A 21581-nucleotide genomic window follows, 5' to 3' on the forward strand; every position below is an offset into this window, starting at 1 on the left:
ATAGCATTGTGAGGCTCAAAGCTGAGAGAGAGAAATATGTGGAATAGGATAAGGATAAAGCTGAACTGCTTAACAATTATCTCTGCTCTGTGTTCACAGATGAAAGGCCAGGGGTAGGGCTGAAGAAAGCAAAGGCTAAAGAGGATGGATGTATGGTAGACCAAGACCCGTTTATAGAGGACTGTGTTAGTGAGGAGCTAGCCAAACTAAAAGTAGACAGAGCGATGGGGCCTGATGGGATACACCTGAGGTTGCTCAAGGAACTTGAAAAAGTTCTGGTGGCTCCACTGACTGACCTCTTTAATGCTTCCTTAGAAATTGGAGTGGTCCCGGAGGACTGGAGAAGGGCAAATGGGGTTCCGCTGCACAAGAGTTACAGACCTGTCAGTCTGAGCTCGGTGGTGAGTAAGCTAATGGAAATGCTACTAAAGCGGAGGATTGTGAGATTTTTCAAACTGAATGAAATGCAGGACCTGAGGTAGCATGTCTTCACTAGTGGCAGGTCATGTCAGACGAATCTGACTGACTTCTTCAACTGGGTGACCAAACAGTTGGATGTGGGAGGGGCGCTTGATGTGGTATAATTGGATTTCAGCAAATCCTTTGACACGGTTCCACATAGGCGACTGATAAATAAATTGAGTGCCCATGGTATGGAACCTAGAGTAACTGATTGGGTTAAAAATTGGTTGAATGGAAGGAGACAGATGGTAGTGGTAAATGGAGTTTACTCTGTAGAAAAGGATGTAGTCAGTGGAGTACCGCAGGGATTGGTTCTTGGGCCGGCTCTTTTTAACATCTTTGTGAGCGATATTGTGGAAGGGCTGTCTGGTAAGGTTTGTCTCTTTGTGGATGATACCAAACTCTGTAACAGGGTGGACACCCTGGAGGGTGTGAATGACATGAGGAAGGACCTAGCGAAGCTGGAGGAATGGACCGATATTTGGCAACTAAGATTTAATCCCCAAAAATGCAGGATCATGCACTTGGGTCGCAAGAATCCAAGGGAATGGTACAGTATAGGGAGTGAAGTGCTTCAGTGTACGAAGGAAGAGCGGGACTTGGCGGTGATTGTGTCTGATGACCTTAAAGATTCCAAACAGGTGGAAAAAGTGACGGTCAAAGCCAGAAGGATACTTGGGTGTATAAAAAGAGGGATGACCAGCAGGAAAAAGGAGGTGATAGTGCCATTATATAAGTCTCTGGTGAGGCCTCATTTACAGCACTGTGTGCAGTTTTGGAGACCACACTAACGAAAAGATATAAACAGGATGGAGGGCGGCTACAAAATTAATAAGTGGTCTTGAACATAAAAAATATAGGGATAGGCTTATGAACCTCAACATATATTACGCTGGGAGAGAGGAGATATGATAGAGATGTTTATCTTAAGGGCATTTATGTACAGGAAGTGAGCCTTTTTCAACTGAAGGCGAGCTCTGGAACGAGGGGGCATACGATGCAGTTAAGAGGGAATAGGTTTAGGAGTAATCTAAGAAAGTATTATTTCACGGAAAGGGTGGGAGGCATGGAATGGCCTCTCAGTGGAGGCTGTGGAGTCAAGGACTGTGTCAGAATTTAAAAAGGCATGGGATAAGCATGTGGGATCACTTAGAAAAAGGAAAAGATAGGGGTTACAGAGGATGGGCAGACTGGATAGGCTGTATGGCCCTTATCTGCCGTCATGTTTCTATGTTTAACGTGGACAACATACAAAACAACACTGATCTGAAATCCTGTGTAGCCTAAGATAAGTTATTAAAAATTGAAAATAGAGTATATTATAACTGCAACAAGAGGTCCACTTTGCAAGGTTTTTATGCCGATGGTAAGACTTCAATGAATTTAAATTGGAGCTCTCTGAGGCTTTTTCTTCCATTTTTAATATCTTGCATAGAGAGGACTGGTTTCTATAAATAGCATCTAAATTTGGGCAATGAAAAAAATGAGCACTAAAGTGCTATTCTATAAACAGCGCCCAAATTTGGGTGCCATTTATAGAATAGCGCTTAGTGCCATGATTCGCATCCAGTTTTGGGCATGAGGATTTACACCAACTAAAATCTGGTGTAAGTCCTCGAACTAAATTTGGTGCGGATCTGCCATTTTCTATAACACTGTGTGCAATTTCTAGGAATGCCCCTGATCTGCCATGCCCCTCCCATGGAAACAACTCCTTTTCAGATCTGCATGGAAAAATTTGCATGTGGATCTTTATAGAATCCTGACTAGTAGGATGCTCGCATAAATTTTAAATTGTTGCCAATTAGCACTGACAATTGATTGTTAGCGCCCAATCATTGCCAATTAACTGCTCATTTGTCAATTATTATGGAATACATCTGATGTGCACCACCTTTCAGTGTGCAATTTTGGGTGCCATATATAAAATCTAGGGGATAATGTATTGGTAGTGGTACCTGTGCGTTGATAATTATTTTTTTGTGACTTGATGGTGGAGTGTATTGTGATTTTGTAATTTGTATGACAGTGTGACTTCACATACTTTCTACTGGAGTATTTAGTGCTTATATTTATGGTACAATCATTTACACCAGCCAATAGTTGGTGTAAATATCTGTGCTTAGATGTTAGCCAGAATGTGTATGTATTTGTGTGCTCCACTTGTGCTCTGCCTACTCATATGCCCATCGGCAAAGTACGTACCATCAAAACATGATGGACCAGATTGTGTGTACTTTTCTGCTAGTTGCTATTCTGTAAGCGATCACTTACATGTGTAAATGACTATAATACCACCATTTATTTGCGTTCCTGCTGCCTAAAACTAGACAGCTCCTTATAGAATCATCCCCTAACACCCAGATTCTATATAGTGCAGTCATATTCTGGATTTGCACATGCAATTTAATCACTTAACAAGCCAGTCAGCACCGATAATTGCCACTTCACAAGCAATTATTGATACTAATTGGCACTAATTAGAATTTACATGCACAACATGCTAGGCATATTCTGCAAAATGGTGCATGTAAATTCATAGGTATTCTGAAAATCTACGCTTACGGTTAGAGAATACTCCTGCTCTGCACCTAATTTAGGTTCCGGTATTTACATCAAGTTTTACGTGGCGTAATTGGACACATCTAGAGTTAGGTGCATGCATGGCCGCTAGGCATATTCTATGAACCGGCTAGGCATATTCTATAAATTGTGCCTTTACAGAATATGACTAGGTGAAATATTTCAGCACCTGAATTTTCAGGCGCCATATATAGTCCTAAATGTCTTTGTCCACAAGAAATTGTTGTGAGCAGTCATCTATCAGTTATTTTAAAAGCATTCATTTCATAGTTTTGCTACAGGAGAGGATCATGAATGTCAAATGAAAAGCTATCATACAAAATATTCTTAGGCAATTGACCCCAGCATCCATCTAATCAAATGGAATATGTGTGGTTATATTATCTTGACATCCACATACTACCAACTCTCAGAGGATTAGAAGCTAGGCAAACATAATTTACAAATTAAAATTAGCTCAAATTTACTAAACAATTGCTTGAATGGAAAATGTATAAATAAATGTGCTTCAGGTAGCATACAAAGCCTACACATTTACATTGTAACAAGGTAACATTAAGACATTTTTCTCTTCTAATTTTCTCTCCAATCTCCTAAAAATCGCCCCCATTAGGATTAGCAATAAAGCATCCACTGTTTTGACGAAGAACACCTATGTAAGCCTTCCAAGTATTACAGTAGGCTCTTTAATTCTGCAATGATTTCTTCCAGGTCAAATGGCAAAGGCATAGTGTTGTCATCATCATTCCAGTATGGATGGCACTCTGGTTTCTGGTCTGCTGGTAAGCCCTTGGCCAAGGTGGGACTGGCATCTGAAAATTGAAAAAAGAAAACAAAACACTTATACTTGTCGAATGCATTTCAGACTCTTTTTGCAGGCTAAATGTGTCCACAGTAAAACTAAGATTAAACCTCTGAAATGAAAAGCCAATCTTTTCACTTAAGGATGTGCTCTTTAAGCTGTGCTGTTTATTCGAAGCTTTGTGTTGTCTGCAGGAGGAGGAGGAGGAGGAAGAGATAGCAGAGGAGAATTTTCTAGAAAGTCAATTCATACAGAAAATTCAGTTTTATGGTGAATTATTTCTTCATTATCTCAACTGTTATTTAGGTTTGATTAAAAACCATTATCAGATTTAAACGTGTGTGGGATTTCAACTTATTGCTAGGTTATTGAGAAGGATTGAACTGACTGATTGATGCATTAAGGTGCAGGCATAGATTAACCAGCATTTCAGAAGCTGTTTTAGTTTTGTGCAGTCTAGAAATGTACATGTGTATTTGTCTATTTTGACATCAAATACTATCAAAATATTTTTAAAAATATGTATACAAATAGAGATTAAACATTCCTGATAAATAGGAAGGTACAATTTCAACAAAGACATCAAGTCAGATGTACTAAGCATTTTTCCCATAAACACAAACAGGAAATTCCATACCTGTCTCTATTAGCTCTATTAGTAGATGAAATAATGAAATAATAGGTACTTAGGACATTAAATCCTACACAGTATCCATGAAAATTTACACAAAATCCCTTGTTTATTGACTCAATTATTTGTCAAAACTCATGCAGTTTAAGGGGGAAGTTATCAATGTGGGCTACTGTTAAGACAAGTTATTTTACCACTAATTGAGTGAGCCATCCCTAAGTTTTCACACTGAAATTCCAGTGTGATTGCATTGTCCGGTTAGTGTTGGGGGCAATCTGGGTGCGGAGCTTGAAGATATACATCCACTAATGATATTCAGTACCTGTGCCCACAGAGATAGGCCCACATAAAAAGCAATCCTATCACTGCCCAGTTACGTATACGGGTGCCAGCACTGAGTATTAGTTGATTTCAGCATAACTTCTGGGTCTGCTGTATATTTAATGCTGGTGCCAGGATGTTGCCCAGCATTGAAAATTCAGGTCTAATTCGTTCGGCAGCTGTCAGCGGTTTTAAATCACTGACCATTATGGACACTCTCCAAAGCCCTTGTTTATAACAAGGCACCTGAATAGCTAACTAGGCAAAGATAGGATTTGCTTTTTTATTTTTTTGTGATCCCAGACAGATAGGTTCACAAAAAAATAAAAAGCAATCCTATCTTTGCTTAGTAGCTATTCAGGTGCACCGACACTGAATATGGTCAGTGTCTGAATAACTTCTGACTCCTACCTGTGGTGAAAAACAGCAGATTAAATGAGCAGGCCCATAGAAGTATTTATTCCAGTCCTTCCTAACTTTGTGCTGGAGCACCCCAGCCAGTCAGGTTTTCAGGATATCCACAATGAATATTCATGAGAAAGATTTGTATGCACTGCAGATAAGTCTGTCCAGCTTCGGCCTTAGTTCCCACTACTCCTGCCCAACATAATACTTCGGCAGGTGTGTTGTGTTTCCATCCTCTTTCAATTTAGGCATCTCTTGTGTCTATCCCATGCATTTTTGAATTTGCTGTTTTTGAGTCTACCACCTCTCCTGGAAAGGTGCTGCATATGTCCACTACCCTCTCTGTGAAAAAGTACTTCCTGATGTTACTCCTAAGTATAACTTCCTGCAACCTCAATTCAAAATTTTCAGTCATTATACCTGCACTTGTCTCATCATCTAAGTCCCTTTCTTGTGGAGTTTCCCAGATTCTTTCCCAGATTCTTTTTTCCCCCCTTATCTCTTTAATATTTTCAGGACTTTAATATTAGGGCATTCTATTGTGCAGATGATATTTTATTCGTTTTTTCTACTCCTCTTGATCTTTGTTCCCTTCAATCCTGTCTTACTGCCATGGCTGAATGGCTCCAAACCCACAAATTAGTTTTAAACCCAGGTCATCACTCACAACCTTTTGTTCCTCATTTGTTTTACATAACCATTTTCACAATTGGTTCATTCAGTTATTTAGGTATAATTCTGTTTTGTTGGTTTTTTTAGTTCAATCTCATTATTAACAAAAAAACCAAACAATATAACTCCCCAACAACCTGGCGTGATATAAACACATTACACTGCCCCATATTACAAATAAACTGAGATTTTTACAATAACTTATCATTTTTACAATACAAATTTAACAGAGCCCTAACTTTTTAAACATTGAGGAGCTCCACCTTTTAATCGCAGCAGCCACTCATACTTTCTAGTGAGACACACAGCATTCTACCAAGCATCCATGGACGAAGCAGTATTATCCTTCCACTCAGACAATATGGTCTGTATTGCTATAGCCATAAGTACATCAAACAATCTAGCCCTCTCTTTACTTAATTTTAGTTTTTATGATGTAAACTGTTCTATTTTGCGAACGCAATAAGAAACGGTATAGTAAATAAATAAACGATAAACGATATTTATTAGATAAAACAGTAGACTTCCAAATAACTACTTTATAACTAAAACCAGACTGAATTTCTAACACACCAGTAATCTGCTCCCACACTAGAATGCAAAATTCTTTAAATCCACAAAGAACCCACAACAGACCCACAAGACCAACATCTGTTAGAGCCACTAACAGTGAATTTTGCGACCTTTGAAGAGCTACATAATACAAAGACTGAGAGACCACTGCCAACAGATTCTAGACCAAAAGGCTTTCCATTGTGTCTCAGAATGTCAGACCTGTGAGTCTTGTACCAAGTAGAGCGCGCCGAACCCATTACTCAGACCAGGTTCTGCCTTAGCGGCCAGACAACCCCAGGTTTCATCTGCGCTGACCGTCGTTCCCAGAGGTTCAGCCCTTAGGTGCAGGCGGCCTGCAGGGCTTACGAGATGGAGCAGGAAGCGGGGTGATGAACGTGATGGCCAGACAGGCAGCAGGCAAAGAGAGTGATCCAGGTACAGGCAGAGTCAGTAGGCAGTCAGCAGGTCAAGAGAGTTAATCCAGGTACAGGCAGTTTCAGTAGGCAGTCAGCAGGTCAACAGAGTAATCCAGATACAGGCCAGAGTCAGTAGGCAGGCAGCAGACACGAGAGTAATCCAGGTACAGGCAGAGTCAGTAGGCAGGCAGCAGACACGAGAGTAATCCAGGTACAGGCAGAGTCAGTAACGAAGAACAAAGTAGAGGAGAAGCACATTACTGAGCAAGTAACACCTACTAAAGTAGAAGCCGAAGCAAGGAGTCTAGGGAGAGCTCAGCTGATAAAGTGCTGGCATCTGACATCAGCAGGGAGAAGGGGCACAGCCATAGGACAAGAGCAGGGGAAGGAGGACCTGGAAGACCAATAGGAGAGAAGCAAGGGAAGCCAGGCAGAGGAAGAGCAGACCTGGGTGGATGGAAGCAAACAATCAAGTAGCCTGGAAGCCAGGCAGAGAGAGAGCAGAGCCAGGTGCATGGAAGCAAAGCAATCAAGGAGCCTGCAGCCAGAGAAGAACCACACACACACGTGGCTCAGGGCTGTGCCAGTCAAGTGTGCATGCCGACGGGACCCTGTGCAGCCCGAGGACGCCGCTTGCGTTGAGGTAGGGGACATGACACAGAAAGGCTCCCTTCCAAATTGTAGTCTCAGACTCTCTTAGGAGAATCACTTGAATATCCACAACTGAGTTATATAAGTAAACATAGCTATTCCCACAGTTGATTCATTCCGTTATTTAGGTATAATTCTTGACTCAAACCTCTCATTTCATGCACCGACTGCTTGTGCTCTACAAATGGGTACTTTTCCTTGCATCATCTTTGCTCTTTGTATGGTCCTCTTGACTTCACCACTCTGCATACACTTAAAAGTGCATTCATAATTTCTAAGCTTGATTATTGTAATTCGATATAAGCTGCTATTAATAAATATCAACAGATATTTCTTCAGACTTTGCAGAATACTGCAGCTCATTTTTTGTGCAATGCTCACAAACATGTCCATGCCTCCCACTCGACCAGTACACTACTGCATTTGGTTTAAAATTCTATGCCTTGTACATAAAGTGTATCATCTTGGAACTCCTCAGTACTTATCCTCTTTGAGTATCCCTTATACCCCTAGTCGTACTCTCAGCTCTCTTGATGCCTACCAACTTGTTCTCCCTTCTCCAAGAAAAGCCCAGTACAAGTCTACTAGGAACTCTACTTTTTATTTCCTGGCTCTAAAACTCTGTAATGATCTTCCCCCTTTCCTTCATTCTGAGCTGTCCTTTACAAGGTTTGTCTGGCCTGAAGACCTACTTTTTGACCTCACATTTGGAAATCCTTTAGAGTGCTGAAGAGTAGTCAGGACTCTGTTTCAACTAACAGTTTTCTTTCCTCTGTGTATTAACCTGAATGTCTGATTTTCTGCCCTTTCACTGGTTGGCATTCTTTTCCATACTGTTTTTATTGAATTGTAAACTGCTTTGACCTGCATGTCAGAAAAGGCGGTATATCAAATCTTGAAAATAATCAAACACCTTCTCAGCATCCAGGGTAACTGTAATAGCCCCCTTCCTGTACCACTATGTGCCTGAATGAATTCCAGTGTCCTCGGCATATTGTCACTAGCCTGGCTTCTCAAGTTAAATAAAGAGGTGTGGTAGCCGTGTTAGTCCACTCTTAAAGGTTATCAAAGGTTGTTTGATTTCAAGATAAATAAGAAGGCCAAAAAGTCCAAGAGGTTCATAGATTATCCCTTAATTTATTCTTTAAAAAATAAGCTCCTGCTTTCGTCAATCAGTGAGAAAAACAACACGGCTGTGTTTTGGAAAGAGTGAAAAGCATCAGAAGTATTCTGTCCATAGAATCAAATCCAAATCAGCAGGTAGAAATCCAATGCAGAAACAGGCAAAAGTCTGATCAGTAAGAATATGCCACCAGCATAACCAGAGTCTCTCAGGAGATCCGAGTACTATGGAAGGACAGTAGACTCCTGATGCAGGAAATCTCAGGAGATAGGCCTGATAATGTTTTAGTAAGATAAATATAGGGTGTGAGGGTTAAGGCCCATGTAAAGGCTTCCAAACAGAGAAGGGCCACTCTGTTGCTGGCTCTCATCTTCTACCAAACATCTCCAGAATCACTTGCTTGAAGTGACCCATGCGCAACCATCATCAACTAGTTCTTGTTGTTCTCTTCCCAGTGGCCTGAAGGTAACAATTGCTTCCTCCAGCAAAGAAAAATCCATTCCCTTCTCTCCAACTTTCACAGACAGCCTGGCAAAATACAGTAACATACACAGCATGTTCTTATCACAGAGTGTCCTCTTCACTCCAGCATCTACTGTCCTTTTTCACTGGGTCTCAAAACTGTAATCTGGAAAAAATGGTCTTCATGGGAAGATGTGTCATGAGCATTACATAAACTGTGGCCCAACAATCTCAACATCTGCTGAGGGTGAAGATGGGATTTGGGGTAGTTTAAAACAAACTCTTGTAGCCTGAGCACCCTTATAGTCCTTAGCATGGACTCCTGAGCACTGTCCTCCAACGTGCTCTTTACTAGCCAATCATCCAGATAAGGGAACACGTGGACTCCCAGTCTGTGTAGCGAAGCTGCAACTACCGCTAGACATTTGGTAAGTACCCTGGGAGCTGATGTGAGACCAAAGGGCAACACATGGTACTGGAAATACTGTGTTCCCCAGTGATACCGAAGATACTTCCTGTGAGATATATTCGCACATATGTAGGTGGATCATTTGTGCACACCTGAGTGCCCATATAAATGCCTATTTCCAATGGGGTAATTTTCTAAAGACATAGAGATGAATATGTTGCCTTCATAAAAGAGGTGCAACATGGGTGCCCACATGCCTTCCATGCCCAGTTATAAAATTAATCTCCTTTGGGAAACTATTGCCATGTCTATTAATGCTTAACTAATAAGGTCACTTGTTTACAGCTGTCATCCCATGGTTATTTCATAATTCACAACAGAGCGTGCCGTCAGGGTGACTTCAGATTTGTAATTATAACATTTAGCTTTTAGGAAGACCTCATCTTTATTATATAATAGACACTCATCAATTGCTAGTTATGTTATGGGCAAATACATTCAAAAGGATAAAAACATCACCTCACAGTTTCTCTGTTTTCCCCACTAACACTGAGGCACAAAAGGAAATCAAGATACTACAGGATCTATGGTAACGTGAACGAGGGCAGACCCAGTGCCCGGATAAGACAGAGCCACACAGCAGCTGCAGGTAAACGAAAAGAACATTTATTAAAGCTGTTAGATCAGAGGTCCTGTTCCATTCACAGCTAGGAGGAAAAAGGCAACATAAAACTAGTCTGTAAATGTAACAGTGTCCCTTGTGTGCATGTTCCTGCAGGGCCACTATGTACATTATTGCCTCTCAGTACAGCAGCTTACTCCATTTGTCCCTGGCCTGGTTCCTCAAAGTTACCAGGGAAATCTCTAGCAATTACTCAGGTCAAGGTACAAAATCTGCAAGATTCCATGGAGCTTGGCCTACCTGACTGTTGCAGTTACACTTCACAAATAATTGGTGGAGGCACATGCCATGGGGCGATGCTACTTCCCTCCTTAACCTAGCTATGGCCTCAGTTTATATAATCCCTGGACCATGCCCTTCTGGCTCCACTACTCCTGTGTCACTTCCCAATTTGGTGGGACTATCAGGCTCATTTTCGAAAGAGAAGGACGCCCATCTTTCGACACAAATCAGGAGATGGGCGTCCTTCTCTCAGGGTCGCCCAAATCGGCATAATCGAAAGCCGATTTTGGGCGTCCCCAACTGCTTTCTGTCGCAGGGAAGACCTAAGTTCCCGGGGGCGTGTTGGAAGCATAGTGAAGGTGGGTCTTGGGCGTGCCTAACACATGGGCGTCCTCAACCCATAACGGAAAAAAAAGGGCATCCCTGATGAGCACTTGGACGACTTTACTTGGTCCTTTTTTTCTTACGACCAAGCCACGAAAAGGTGCCCGAACTGACCAGATGACCACCGGAGGGAATTGGGGATGACCTCCCCTTACTCCCCCAATGGTCACTAACCCCCTCCCACCCTCAAAAAAAAATTAAAAAATATATTTTTTGCCAGCCTCAAATATCATATCCAGCTCCGTGACAGCAGTATGCAGGTCCCTGGAGCAGTCTTAGTGGGTGCAGTGTACTTCAGGCAGGTGGACTCAGGCCCATTCCCCCCACCTGTTACACTTGTGGTGGTAAGTGTGAGCCCTCCAAAACCCACCAGAAACCCACTGTGCCCACATGTAGGTGCCCCCTTCACCCATAAGGGCTACGGCAGTGGTGTACAGTTGTGGGTAGTGGGTTTCGGGAGACTCAGCACACAAGGTAAGGGAGCTATGTACCTGGGAGCTTTTTCTGAAGTCCACTGCAGTGCCCCCTAGGGTGCCCGGTTGGTGTCCTGGCATATCAGGGGGACCAGTGCACTACGAATGCTGGCTCCTCCAACGACCAAAGGGCTTGTGTTTGGTCGTTTCTGAGATGGGCGTCCTTAGTTTCCATTATCGCCGAAAATCAGAAACGACCAAGTCTAAGGACGACCATCTCTAGGGAAGACCTAAATTTGGGCGTCCCCGACCGAATTATCGAAACGAAAGATGGACGCCCATCTTGTTTCGATAATACGGGTTTCCCCGCCCTTTCGCCAGGACGTCCTCAGGAAAACTTGGGTGCCCCTTTAGATTATGCCCCTCCACGGGTTTTAAGGTGGCTCTAAAACTGTGAGAGAGGCAGTATCATATACACTTCTTCACAGGGTCCTTTTACCAAGCTGTGGCAAAAACTGACCATACGGTGCCCTTACACAAGATTTTCCTGTGAGCTAAAGCCATTTTTACCGCAGCAGTAAAATGGCCGATTTTCTATTTTTTGTATTAATAACCATGCACTAATGTTGACACCTATTTTGTAGGTGGTAAGAGTTCAATGGTGATCCTGCATTAACCTGTTAGTGTATTGTAATATGGATGTGCTAACTGATTAGCACAGGAATGCCCACTCTCTGCCCCCAGTACTCAGGTAGCAGGCACTGACTTGAAACTTTTATAGCAGGATGCCTGAGCACATCCTGCGGTAAGCCATTTTAAGCTGTGGTAAGTGCATGTTAGTGCTTACTGCAACTTAGTAAAAGGGCCCCCTAAGACACAATGAGGATTACAGTATATAGCATCCTGGTCTAACCTCTTGAGATTTTTAGAATGTAATATTTCCCAATGGAGTAATATTTTCTCTTGGGAATTATTAATGGTGGTGAAATCCCCATAGGAAAACAAACTTCAGCATTACACCCATATTGGCATGTGGGTAATTGCTGCACCTGCATTCTGTGCACTCAATCCATCGTACATTACACTACAAGGACAGTATTAACACATAACATTCCAATATATCTTCAGCATTCTACATCAGCCACTGATAATAGCATCTGTTAACATGTACTAAGTACTATTATGTAGCACATCACTTCATAAATAATAAGATTAGGTGACCTCGGGGCCCTGAGAAGAGTAATGTGTTTAAATGTTCTCATTATTTATTTAAAACAAGAATTAAAGGAATAGGAGCTGCTTGTGACAATCCTCTTAGCATAAATATTAAACTGTTTGCAATGATAAGCACCGCAGTACAAAACAGAAGATGATCTGAACTGCATCCTGCTTGATGCTGCACTGGAGTAATTCCAATTTAGTGCCTGGTTTCTGAGGCACTGAACTGACTGTGTTACCATAACCTGCAGGAAATTTCATCTGGAATTAAGGAACTTGAGAAAATTAAAATGCAGAAGCTCTGAAAGCTGAAGCTAATTACATCATAAGCCTTTTCAAACAGATCTCTGTTCTGTGGCACAGTACACAATCATATGCTCAATTTGCTGAGCAGCATAAGGATATTTTCCTGTAAGTGGTTCCATTTCAAACTGGATAAATTAACCAAGTTCAGATTATTGTGGCTCACAAATCAAAAAGCTTTGTTAGAACCCATTTGCAAAACACAGTATGAGGTTTAGGAAGTCGAGCTAATGTAAACAGTCTTTCACGATGAATTAAAAATGAGAAGTCTTATGACCTTGATGAGAGAAGAACAGATTAAATGACAACATTTATTATGATTTAATCAAATGGGGCCTAATTATTAAGCCACCGTATTGAGGAAATATGTGTTAATCCCCTCATTCTATAACAGGTTGCTAAAATGTATAGAATATTGCCATTCATGTGGGTAAATATACACTATATGTGCAAATAGCATTAGAGTTTCTAACTACCATTTTATATTTATGTACTAAAAGTGGCTTAGTACATAATCATTAGGAGGTGCTCACAGGGGAGGGGCATAGGTGGGGGTCCTTTTACTATATTCTGCTAATAGATTTAGTGCATGCTACACAACAAAACTAAAGTACGTAATGGGCATAACATAACTCTTCCGTTATACAATGCCCTAATGTGGCTGTGCCACATGGACTTTTTCTTACCACAACATCACTTTGTATTTGTTCACACCGGAGTCTGCAAACGCCTCTCCAGTACTATGTAAGCCACATTGACCTACAAATAGGTGGGAAATTGTGGGATACAAATGTAACAAATAATAAAAAAAAATAAGATGCCCATAGGAATATAATGGGTGTCATCATTTAGTGCATGCTAACCATTAGCAAGCACTAAATCCATGAGCGTACCTTAGTAAAAGGATCCTGTAGAGATGTAACTTACAGAATATTATAAACTACTTGCACAAATGTGACATTTAGGCTCCAGTTTACAAAGTCGCGCTAGTGGCTGGCAGTCCTGTACTGCTGATACAGCCCATTCACTTTGAATGGGCTGTGTTGGCAATGGTGCAGGGCTTTGAAAACAGGGGGGGTCTGGCACCAACATTTATGCGAGCCATAGACCTGTCATAAATGTGCACATCTAAACTTTGGTGCATTGATGTGGGTTTATGCTAGCATTTTAGAAGAATGAGTCCAAGTCCAATTTATCTGATATACCACTTACATAAGCAGTTTACAAAATCATTAATAAAATATCATAAAAATGAGGGAGGAACATAAAATTACACAATAAAACAGTACGCATCAGATAATGAACATACGTGAGAAGGTGAGAGGGGGAGGGAATGATTATAACCTAAAGGAGAGATGGGAAGGGAGAAAATAGGGAAGGGATCACAAATCAGTTTTATATCAAGTGTTTTGGGCCTGAATATCATGCAACAGTGTTCAATCATCAGAAGTGTTTGGGAAAGCAAGAGAGAAGAGGTAAGCTTTAAGTTGAGCCTTAAATTTAACAAAGGAGGAGTATTCCAGAGGATGGGAGAAGCTATGCTAAAGCAAGATGACCTAGTAGTGTCCAGGTATACCTGACGGAAAGAGGGAACAGATAAAAGGCGATGTTAGGACAAGTGAAGGACTCTGGCCGGGAAATATGGTATAAGAAGGATGACCAAAATTAAGAGCAATCTGGAGGATGTAAGTGTTCTTTCAGAATAGGCTCATTACCTATGGAAATATGGTGCCTAAAATGTTGGTGCCATTTTATAGAATTACCTTTTAAATGCAGAATTCACCATTTCATTCTTGTGAAAGCCATATAACCAGCAATGCATTTGCAAATATTTCAGATATCATTAACCAAATCTGGCCAATGCAAGTGAAATATTAATGAGCAATGTCACATACATGCATGCAAAAAAAACCTCCTTAATGAGGAGTAAAGTGGATCACTATAAACCTTATAATCTATATTAATCCTTGGAAAATTAACTATAGTTCAAGAGGTGTAGTTAAATTTCCCAACAGCACTAGTAGGGTATGCGCCTGTCAATGCTATCAGGGTCTAACCCTCCCAGATCTTCAAAAGGGCCTTATGCTTCTTCCCTATCAATGGCACAAATGAGGTGCCACTGGTCAAAGAAATCACCAGAGCAGATTTCAAGGTAACTTCACGAGTTACCTAGGGAAGTCTCTTTATTTTGAACCCCTCCCCTATCCCCTGCAGCATTTACATTTTATCCATCCAACAAAATAGAGAGACAAAATTTAGCCAACATTAGAAGATGGCACTGGAGGTGTTCTGCACATGCAAGTCTGAGCATCAGCGCTGTCTAGCTAATTTAATCTGGAGACTTTTGGTCATGCCAGAGGGCTGTCCTAAAGTTAATTGGATATCTTTATCTACCTTTATCCAAGTAAATTTGCACTGAAATTCTGTTCAACATCTGGATAAAGTTAATCAGAATAAGGTACCTAGCTAAGGGGCCCTTTTACTACAGTGTGGAACAATCTGGGTTTAGCACATTCTAATGTGGGACTTTCCCATGCCAAGCCCAGATTTAAAATGGAATTTTGCAGGGTATTTCTTTTCTTTTTGCAGGTCATATGCTAATGCTATCATTGGTGTGCGGTACCTGCAAAAAAATTAGGAGACACTAAGTGCTCCTGTGTAATCTTGTGCTATCCAGGCAATCCAAATGTGCTAACTGGATAATGTAAGAACGCCCACTCTCCACCCATTACATGCCCCTCCTAAAAAAATTTCAAAGCTAGGTAAAGCACAGTTTGCTAACAGGCAAAATGCTGCAAAACACTGATTTGGGGTAGACTTTGGTATTCTCTAACTGCATTAAGGGCTTAAAACGCTTTAGTAAAGGTCCCCCAAATTTGCTGGTCACTTTGAGGCTGATTGTTGGTCCTTAAACTTTTATCCCATAGACACAGAATGGAGAAAAGTCTTAGTAAATACTGTCCAAGGTAATCCATTATCTGCTCTTTGCAAAAAAAACTCCAGTAAAACACCGAAAAACAGATGTAGTTGTGTTGTCATACCGTTTAACTTTTCAAAGCTATTTACCACCACAGAGCAGCATCTTAAATTAACATATTTTTGTTCATCCCTGCATGTTTCTTTATCTGCAGAATGTCCTGAGGTGATTTTTCATGATTTCTAGAAAATGGCACAGATGACAGAGCTATGGGTTCTAGGTAAATAAAAAGGTGACTATTAGATTTAGCCTTTTGAACAACTGGAAACTGTGCTTAAATTTCATCAACAACAGTCCTCTAATTTATGCCTATTAAAAAAAAATTACTGAATAAGGCCCTTAATTATAATGATTCTCAACTATGAGAAACAAACCAACCACAATGTAAAAAAATTTGCTTGAGTTACAGATCTCGGAATTATTCTGCTAAAAACAAGCACATGCTTTTATTCTATGACACAGATCTTACTGTTGCACTGATTGGCTAGCAGGGCATATGCAAACATCTGTTTCATGCCAAGATGTTTACACTCAGGTCCTTAGGACAATGGGCCAAATTCTATAAACGGCATCTTAAAAATTGGTGCCGAAAAACCATGTGCTTAGCGTGATTCTCTAAACTATGCTCATGTGCTGTTCTTGTGACTAAAATTTAGGAACACCCATTTAGGCCACCTAAAACCAGGCTTAAATACCTACATCTAACTTAGCCGCAGATTGGATGTATTCCATAATAGTGAGCACAGTTTTTTGAAATGCCCATGACCCGCCCAATCCATGCCCATGGATACACCCCCTTTTTGGCTGCATGCATCAGAATTTATGCCCACCATGTTGTAGAATACACCTAGAAAGTTGTGCGAGTAAATTCTAATTAAAGCCAATTGGTGCCGCTAATTGGTTAAGTATCAATTACTGGTGCTGATTGGCATTTACTCAATTAAGTTGTACGTGCAATTTGGCCATGTGGCAAATTAGCGAGCACAACTTCAGGCACCCTTTATAAAATTTGGGGGAATTCGAACATCCCCTTTTCCTACTTCTGAATTTCAGTTTTTCTCAGCTGTTTTTTTTTTCACCTCTTCTTCACATGTTGCTTCTGTTACTTGTCCTCTTTTCTTCTCTAAAAAGGTACAGCATTTCAGGACAGCACTGTGGAACATCCGCAGGTTTATGTGACTCTGCTATTTACGCAAAGCAAAAATGCCTCACAATATTTATTTGGAAAGTAGGTGGAAATAGGTTGGGTCATACGTGAAGTAATAAGATTCACTTATAAACAACAAGACAAACTGGGGTACAATAATGCGGTTCTCTATGTCAAAGAATTTACACTGTAATCTATGTGGAATATTTCTTGTTTACATTGGCCTAAATGTGATTATCCATTCGAAAATGGAGAATGGCTCAAAAATAAATCCACATGTTTCTTTCACCATAAAAATCTAAACATCCAATTCGAGGCAGCAGCAGATAATCAATTTCACTTTTGGGGAAGCTCCTCAAAATAAGAAAGCCTAGTTAACGTTTTGTTCCAAGAATCATTTTTCTAATTTTTATGCTGCTGTATGATTAAATTTTCGATAGCATGATCTTTAAAGAACTTTGAGAACGAAATAGAAATTTAAACAAGAATGTCTTAGCAATGCAGACTGATGCCTATTTTCCCTAGGGTTGTGGGTACATTTTTGATGACTGGAATGTCAGCCACATAAGTGGACACTGGTCATGATGTTAAAATTAACCACTTTAGCTAAAGTGTGTGTTAATTAAGGTTATTCAAGCAGTCAATAAAAGGTTAATGCAAAAGTCAAAGGATAAATTTCTTTCAGCATTGCATCATTCTACTGACTAAATGGCTAACATTATGCTTTCTGTTTTAATCAATAGATATACAGTAATGTACTAGACATGATTTTCAAAAGAGCATTTTTTTGTCACTGAGTTTTGAAACCAAGAATCAAAAAGTAGAATTATTTTTGTATGAAGGTTGGTGTGCATGAGCTATAGGAGCAGGGTTTTTTTTTTGAGGGGGGTACTGAGTACCGGCACCTTTTCCATTGTCTGCTAAAATTGACCCATGGTCCTCGTATTTTAATGAAAGAGCTCATGCTCTAAATACAAATTCTGTCTTGTCATAGATTATGTAACTGGTTGCAGGGGGCCTAACTATTGTGGGGTGGGTCCCTCAGTGATCACCTCACCCCTGAAGGGTGGCCTGGCATTTGAGTATCAGCACCTTATTCGCTAGAAAAATGCACTGTATAGGAGGGACTATGGCCGTGTTATGACCTCTGGTCACCTAGACTGCAGCTTCACATCTGCCTTCTGGAACAGACCAGTATTTAGTACTGCCGAACAGTTCCAGATTTTCCAGGATAGTTTGACCCAGTCCTGTAGGTAATAGGTTTAAAACTAGGACTGGATTGCTTTGTCCTAATCTGGAGTCAGTTTGCAAACCTACCAGCAGTGGTCAGTCTGTTACATCATCATAAGTACATAAGACAGCCATGCTGAGTGAGCCCAGCATCCTGGTGGCCCAGTGAACCAACACGTCCACCAACCCATCCCAATGTGGGGCTAAAAGTTTCAAAGCTCTCCATCCCTGAAGCCACATCCCTTGCTGAAATCTCATCCCTTTCCATCCAAAGTACAGGCCCTCTCCCAAGACTGACACTCTCAGGGGTTTCTGGGAGCAGTAGGGCAGGATTCCCACTTGCGCATAACCTGACGGCTGTCATGAAAAAATGGCATCCTTGACCCCTAGAATAGTCTTATGGTACTACCACTAGGGAGAGAGAGATTTTGAAACTTTTGAGCCCTGAATCGGGTTGGAGAGATGGCTGTGCCAAGCCCACTGGACTATTAGGAAGTGGATATCCCCCTGAGAGTGGGGGGTCTGGGGAGGGGACCTCTGCTTTGTAGTCAGAGGGCCCTTTGAATTTAGCCTGCTGTCACTGTGCAAAGTGGTATTTTTCCACTTTTTTCACATACTGCCACGGCCTGGAATGCTCACAGTTCTTGGCTGTGGCAAGTTGTGAATAATTCCATGTGAAATTTAGCAAGGGATATTAATGAGCCAAGAACTCATTTGCATCGCATAGGCAATTTTCACAGAAATGGGTACTACTAACCTATAAACGTTGTAACAGGTTAGTACATAGGCTCTCTGATCTCACAACACCCTTTTGCAAATCTTCACAGTCCTCTGATATTTTAACTATATTTAATCATTTTGTTTCATCTGCAAATCTGATCACTGCCCTCATCACTCCTACTTCCAAATCATTTATGAATATGTTAAGCAGCACATGTCCCAGTATAGACTCTTGAGGTGCTCCACTGCTGACCATTTTCATGAGGATAACGGACCATTTAGTCCCTCTCTCTGTTGCCCTTCTTTAACCAGTTTGCTGTTCACAAAAGGGCTAGGCCTCCTATTCCATGACTCTAATGTTCTAAGGAGCCTTCCATGGGTACTATTCAAACATCCTTCTATACTCTCCCATTAATTCTATGTTCCAAAATGGGGGTGGAACAGCAGTTAGGTGCCTATCCTGCTTATAATCGAAAGAGAAAAACGCCTATATTGCGACCCAAATCGGGAGATGGGTGTCTTTCTCGCGTGGGCGCCCAAATCGGTATAATCGAAAGCCGATTTTGGGCGTTTCCAATTGCAATCCATCGCGGAAACGGGTAAAGTTGATGGGGGCATGTCGGAGGCGTGGTGAAGGTGGAACTGGGGCGTGGTTATTGGCCGAGGAGATGGGCTTCTTTAGCTGATAATCGAAAAAAAAGGGCGTTTTTACCGCGATTTTGGGTCACTTTTTTTGGACTCTTTTTTTTTTCACGAACAAGTCCCAATAGAGTGCCCCAACTGCCCAGATGACCACCGGAGGGAATGGGCATGACCTGCCCGGACTCCCCCAGTGGTCACTAACCCCCTCCCACCCAAAAAAACCCACTTTAATAACTTTTTTTCCAGCCTCTATGCCAGCCTCAAATGCCGTACCCACCTCTATGACAGTAGAATGTGTTCTATCCTGACAGCCTTTCCCTGGTTCTGATGTGGCTCTAGGGTGAGTGTGACAACTTTTCTGTTATGCACACTGCATAGTCATATCAGCAATGCATTGTGGTGGGTGTAGGGTATTGGGCTCCGTGATTCCACTAGCTTGTGGCAAATGCTCACGATGTTGGTAGTTGGTATGCTCTATTCCCATGGTGCTTTTCCCCCTGCTTACTGGGTCAGAGTGTGCCCTGTTTTGTTTCCGGTAGTCCATGAGGTAGTGGCCATTTTTGTAAGCCAGTTTTCGATCCCTTTCACGTGTTAGCCACGTTACAGAACTTAGATCTTCCCTTGAATGTGGCTGAAAGAGGGCATTGTACACCATTCTGCCAGCGCTGACCTACTGCTAATCTCAGTACTAGGGAGACTCGTTGCCAGTGGGGCACAACCTCTGATCTGCAGTTAACTGTGAGTAAGCGTGCTTATTCCAATAAAGGACGTTTCTGGAGAGATTAGTCTTCAGGTGTCAACTGGTGTGCCAATGTTATATAGCAGCAACAAGTCCTAGAGGCCTGCGTGTATGCAAATCCCTGGAGCACTTTTAGTGGGTACCGAAGTGCACTTCAGCCAGGTGGACCCAGGCCCATCCCCCCCTAGCTGTAACACTTGTGCTGGTAAATGGGAGGTCTCCAAAACCCACTGTACCCACATGTAGGTGCCCCCTTCACCCCTAAGAGCTATGGTAGTGTTGTACATTTGTGGGTAGTGGGTTTTGGGGGAGGGGGGTTGGGTGCTCAGCACCCGTGGTAAGGGAGCGTTGTCTGAAGTCCACCGCACTGACCTCTACAGTGCCCAGTTGGTGTCCTGGCATGTCAGGGGGGCGAGTGTACTATGAATCGTGGCCCCTCCCACGGCCACATGGCTCGGATTAGGACGTTTTTGAGCTGGGCGTTTTTAGTTTCCATTATCGCTAAAAAAAACTAACACCCATCTGAAAAACGTCAATTTTTCCGAAAATACAGTCTGTCCCGCCTCTTCACGTACTTGTTTTCGGACATAGACGCCCATGGAGATAGGCATTTGCATTCGATTATGCCCCTCCACGTGCACTTAGGTGCTATTCTATAACTCGGTGCATAAGAGGAGCACTTTTGATATGTCTAAGTCCAATTTAAGACGTTTTCCTGAAAATGTCCAAAACTCGAGTTGCAAACTTAGCAATGTTCAAACCAGAAAAATGGCTCTCTTTTTGTTTCTAAAAATGTCTGTTTTCTAGATGTTTTTGTGCTCAGTAAGTCTATCTATTGGTACCATTTTTGGGAAAAAAAAAACACCCTAGGGAAAAACTCACAAAAATAAGCCATTGGGATGTCTGGGGGCCAAGATTCTTAGTACACTGGTCACATATGCATTCTAGCAGATCCCAGATACACACCTGATCATGACCCCCTTATATTCTATGGTGAGCCCTCCAGGAACAGCAAAAAATGTACTGCTCCCAACTGTACACCACTACAATAGCCCTTAAGCCTGTAGATATCACCTATATTTCACTATAGGTACAGTAGGTATTTTGTTGTTTTTGGAGGGACACATTCCACCACAAGTGTACCAGCCAGATTGGGATTTGGGCCTGGTCCTCTTCTCTACAGTCCACTGCACCAACAATTAGGCTACTCCAGGGACCTGCTTGCTGCTCTAAGAGGAATGGCCATTATATCAGCAGTTGTCATAGAGCCTGGTATGTACTGTCTTTTTCACCTCTTAGAGGAGTGGGAGGGGGTCAGTGACCACTGGGGAATTAAGGGGGGGGGGTCATGCTTTCACCTCTCTAATGGTCATCTGGTCAGTTTGGACATCTTTTTAGCACTTAGTCATTAC

The 21581-nt window shown here is 41.8% G+C and overlaps 1 protein-coding gene across 1 annotated transcript in view; it reads right to left on the reverse strand.

Annotated features, from left to right (window-relative positions):
- Positions 1 to 2981: 2981 nt before the first annotated feature.
- FTO (FTO alpha-ketoglutarate dependent dioxygenase) overlaps positions 2982 to 21581 on the reverse strand; it is a 748586-nt gene continuing 729986 nt past the window's right edge. Inside the window, exon 9 of the mRNA XM_030204316.1 lies at positions 2982 to 3857. Within this exon, the coding sequence (XP_030060176.1) occupies positions 3788 to 3857 (70 nt within the window). The 3' untranslated portion in view covers positions 2982 to 3787. The remainder of the gene's footprint in view (positions 3858 to 21581) is intronic.

This window comes from Microcaecilia unicolor, chromosome 5, assembly GCF_901765095.1.
Source record: "Microcaecilia unicolor chromosome 5, aMicUni1.1, whole genome shotgun sequence".
Taxonomy (NCBI): domain Eukaryota; kingdom Metazoa; phylum Chordata; class Amphibia; order Gymnophiona; family Siphonopidae; genus Microcaecilia; species Microcaecilia unicolor.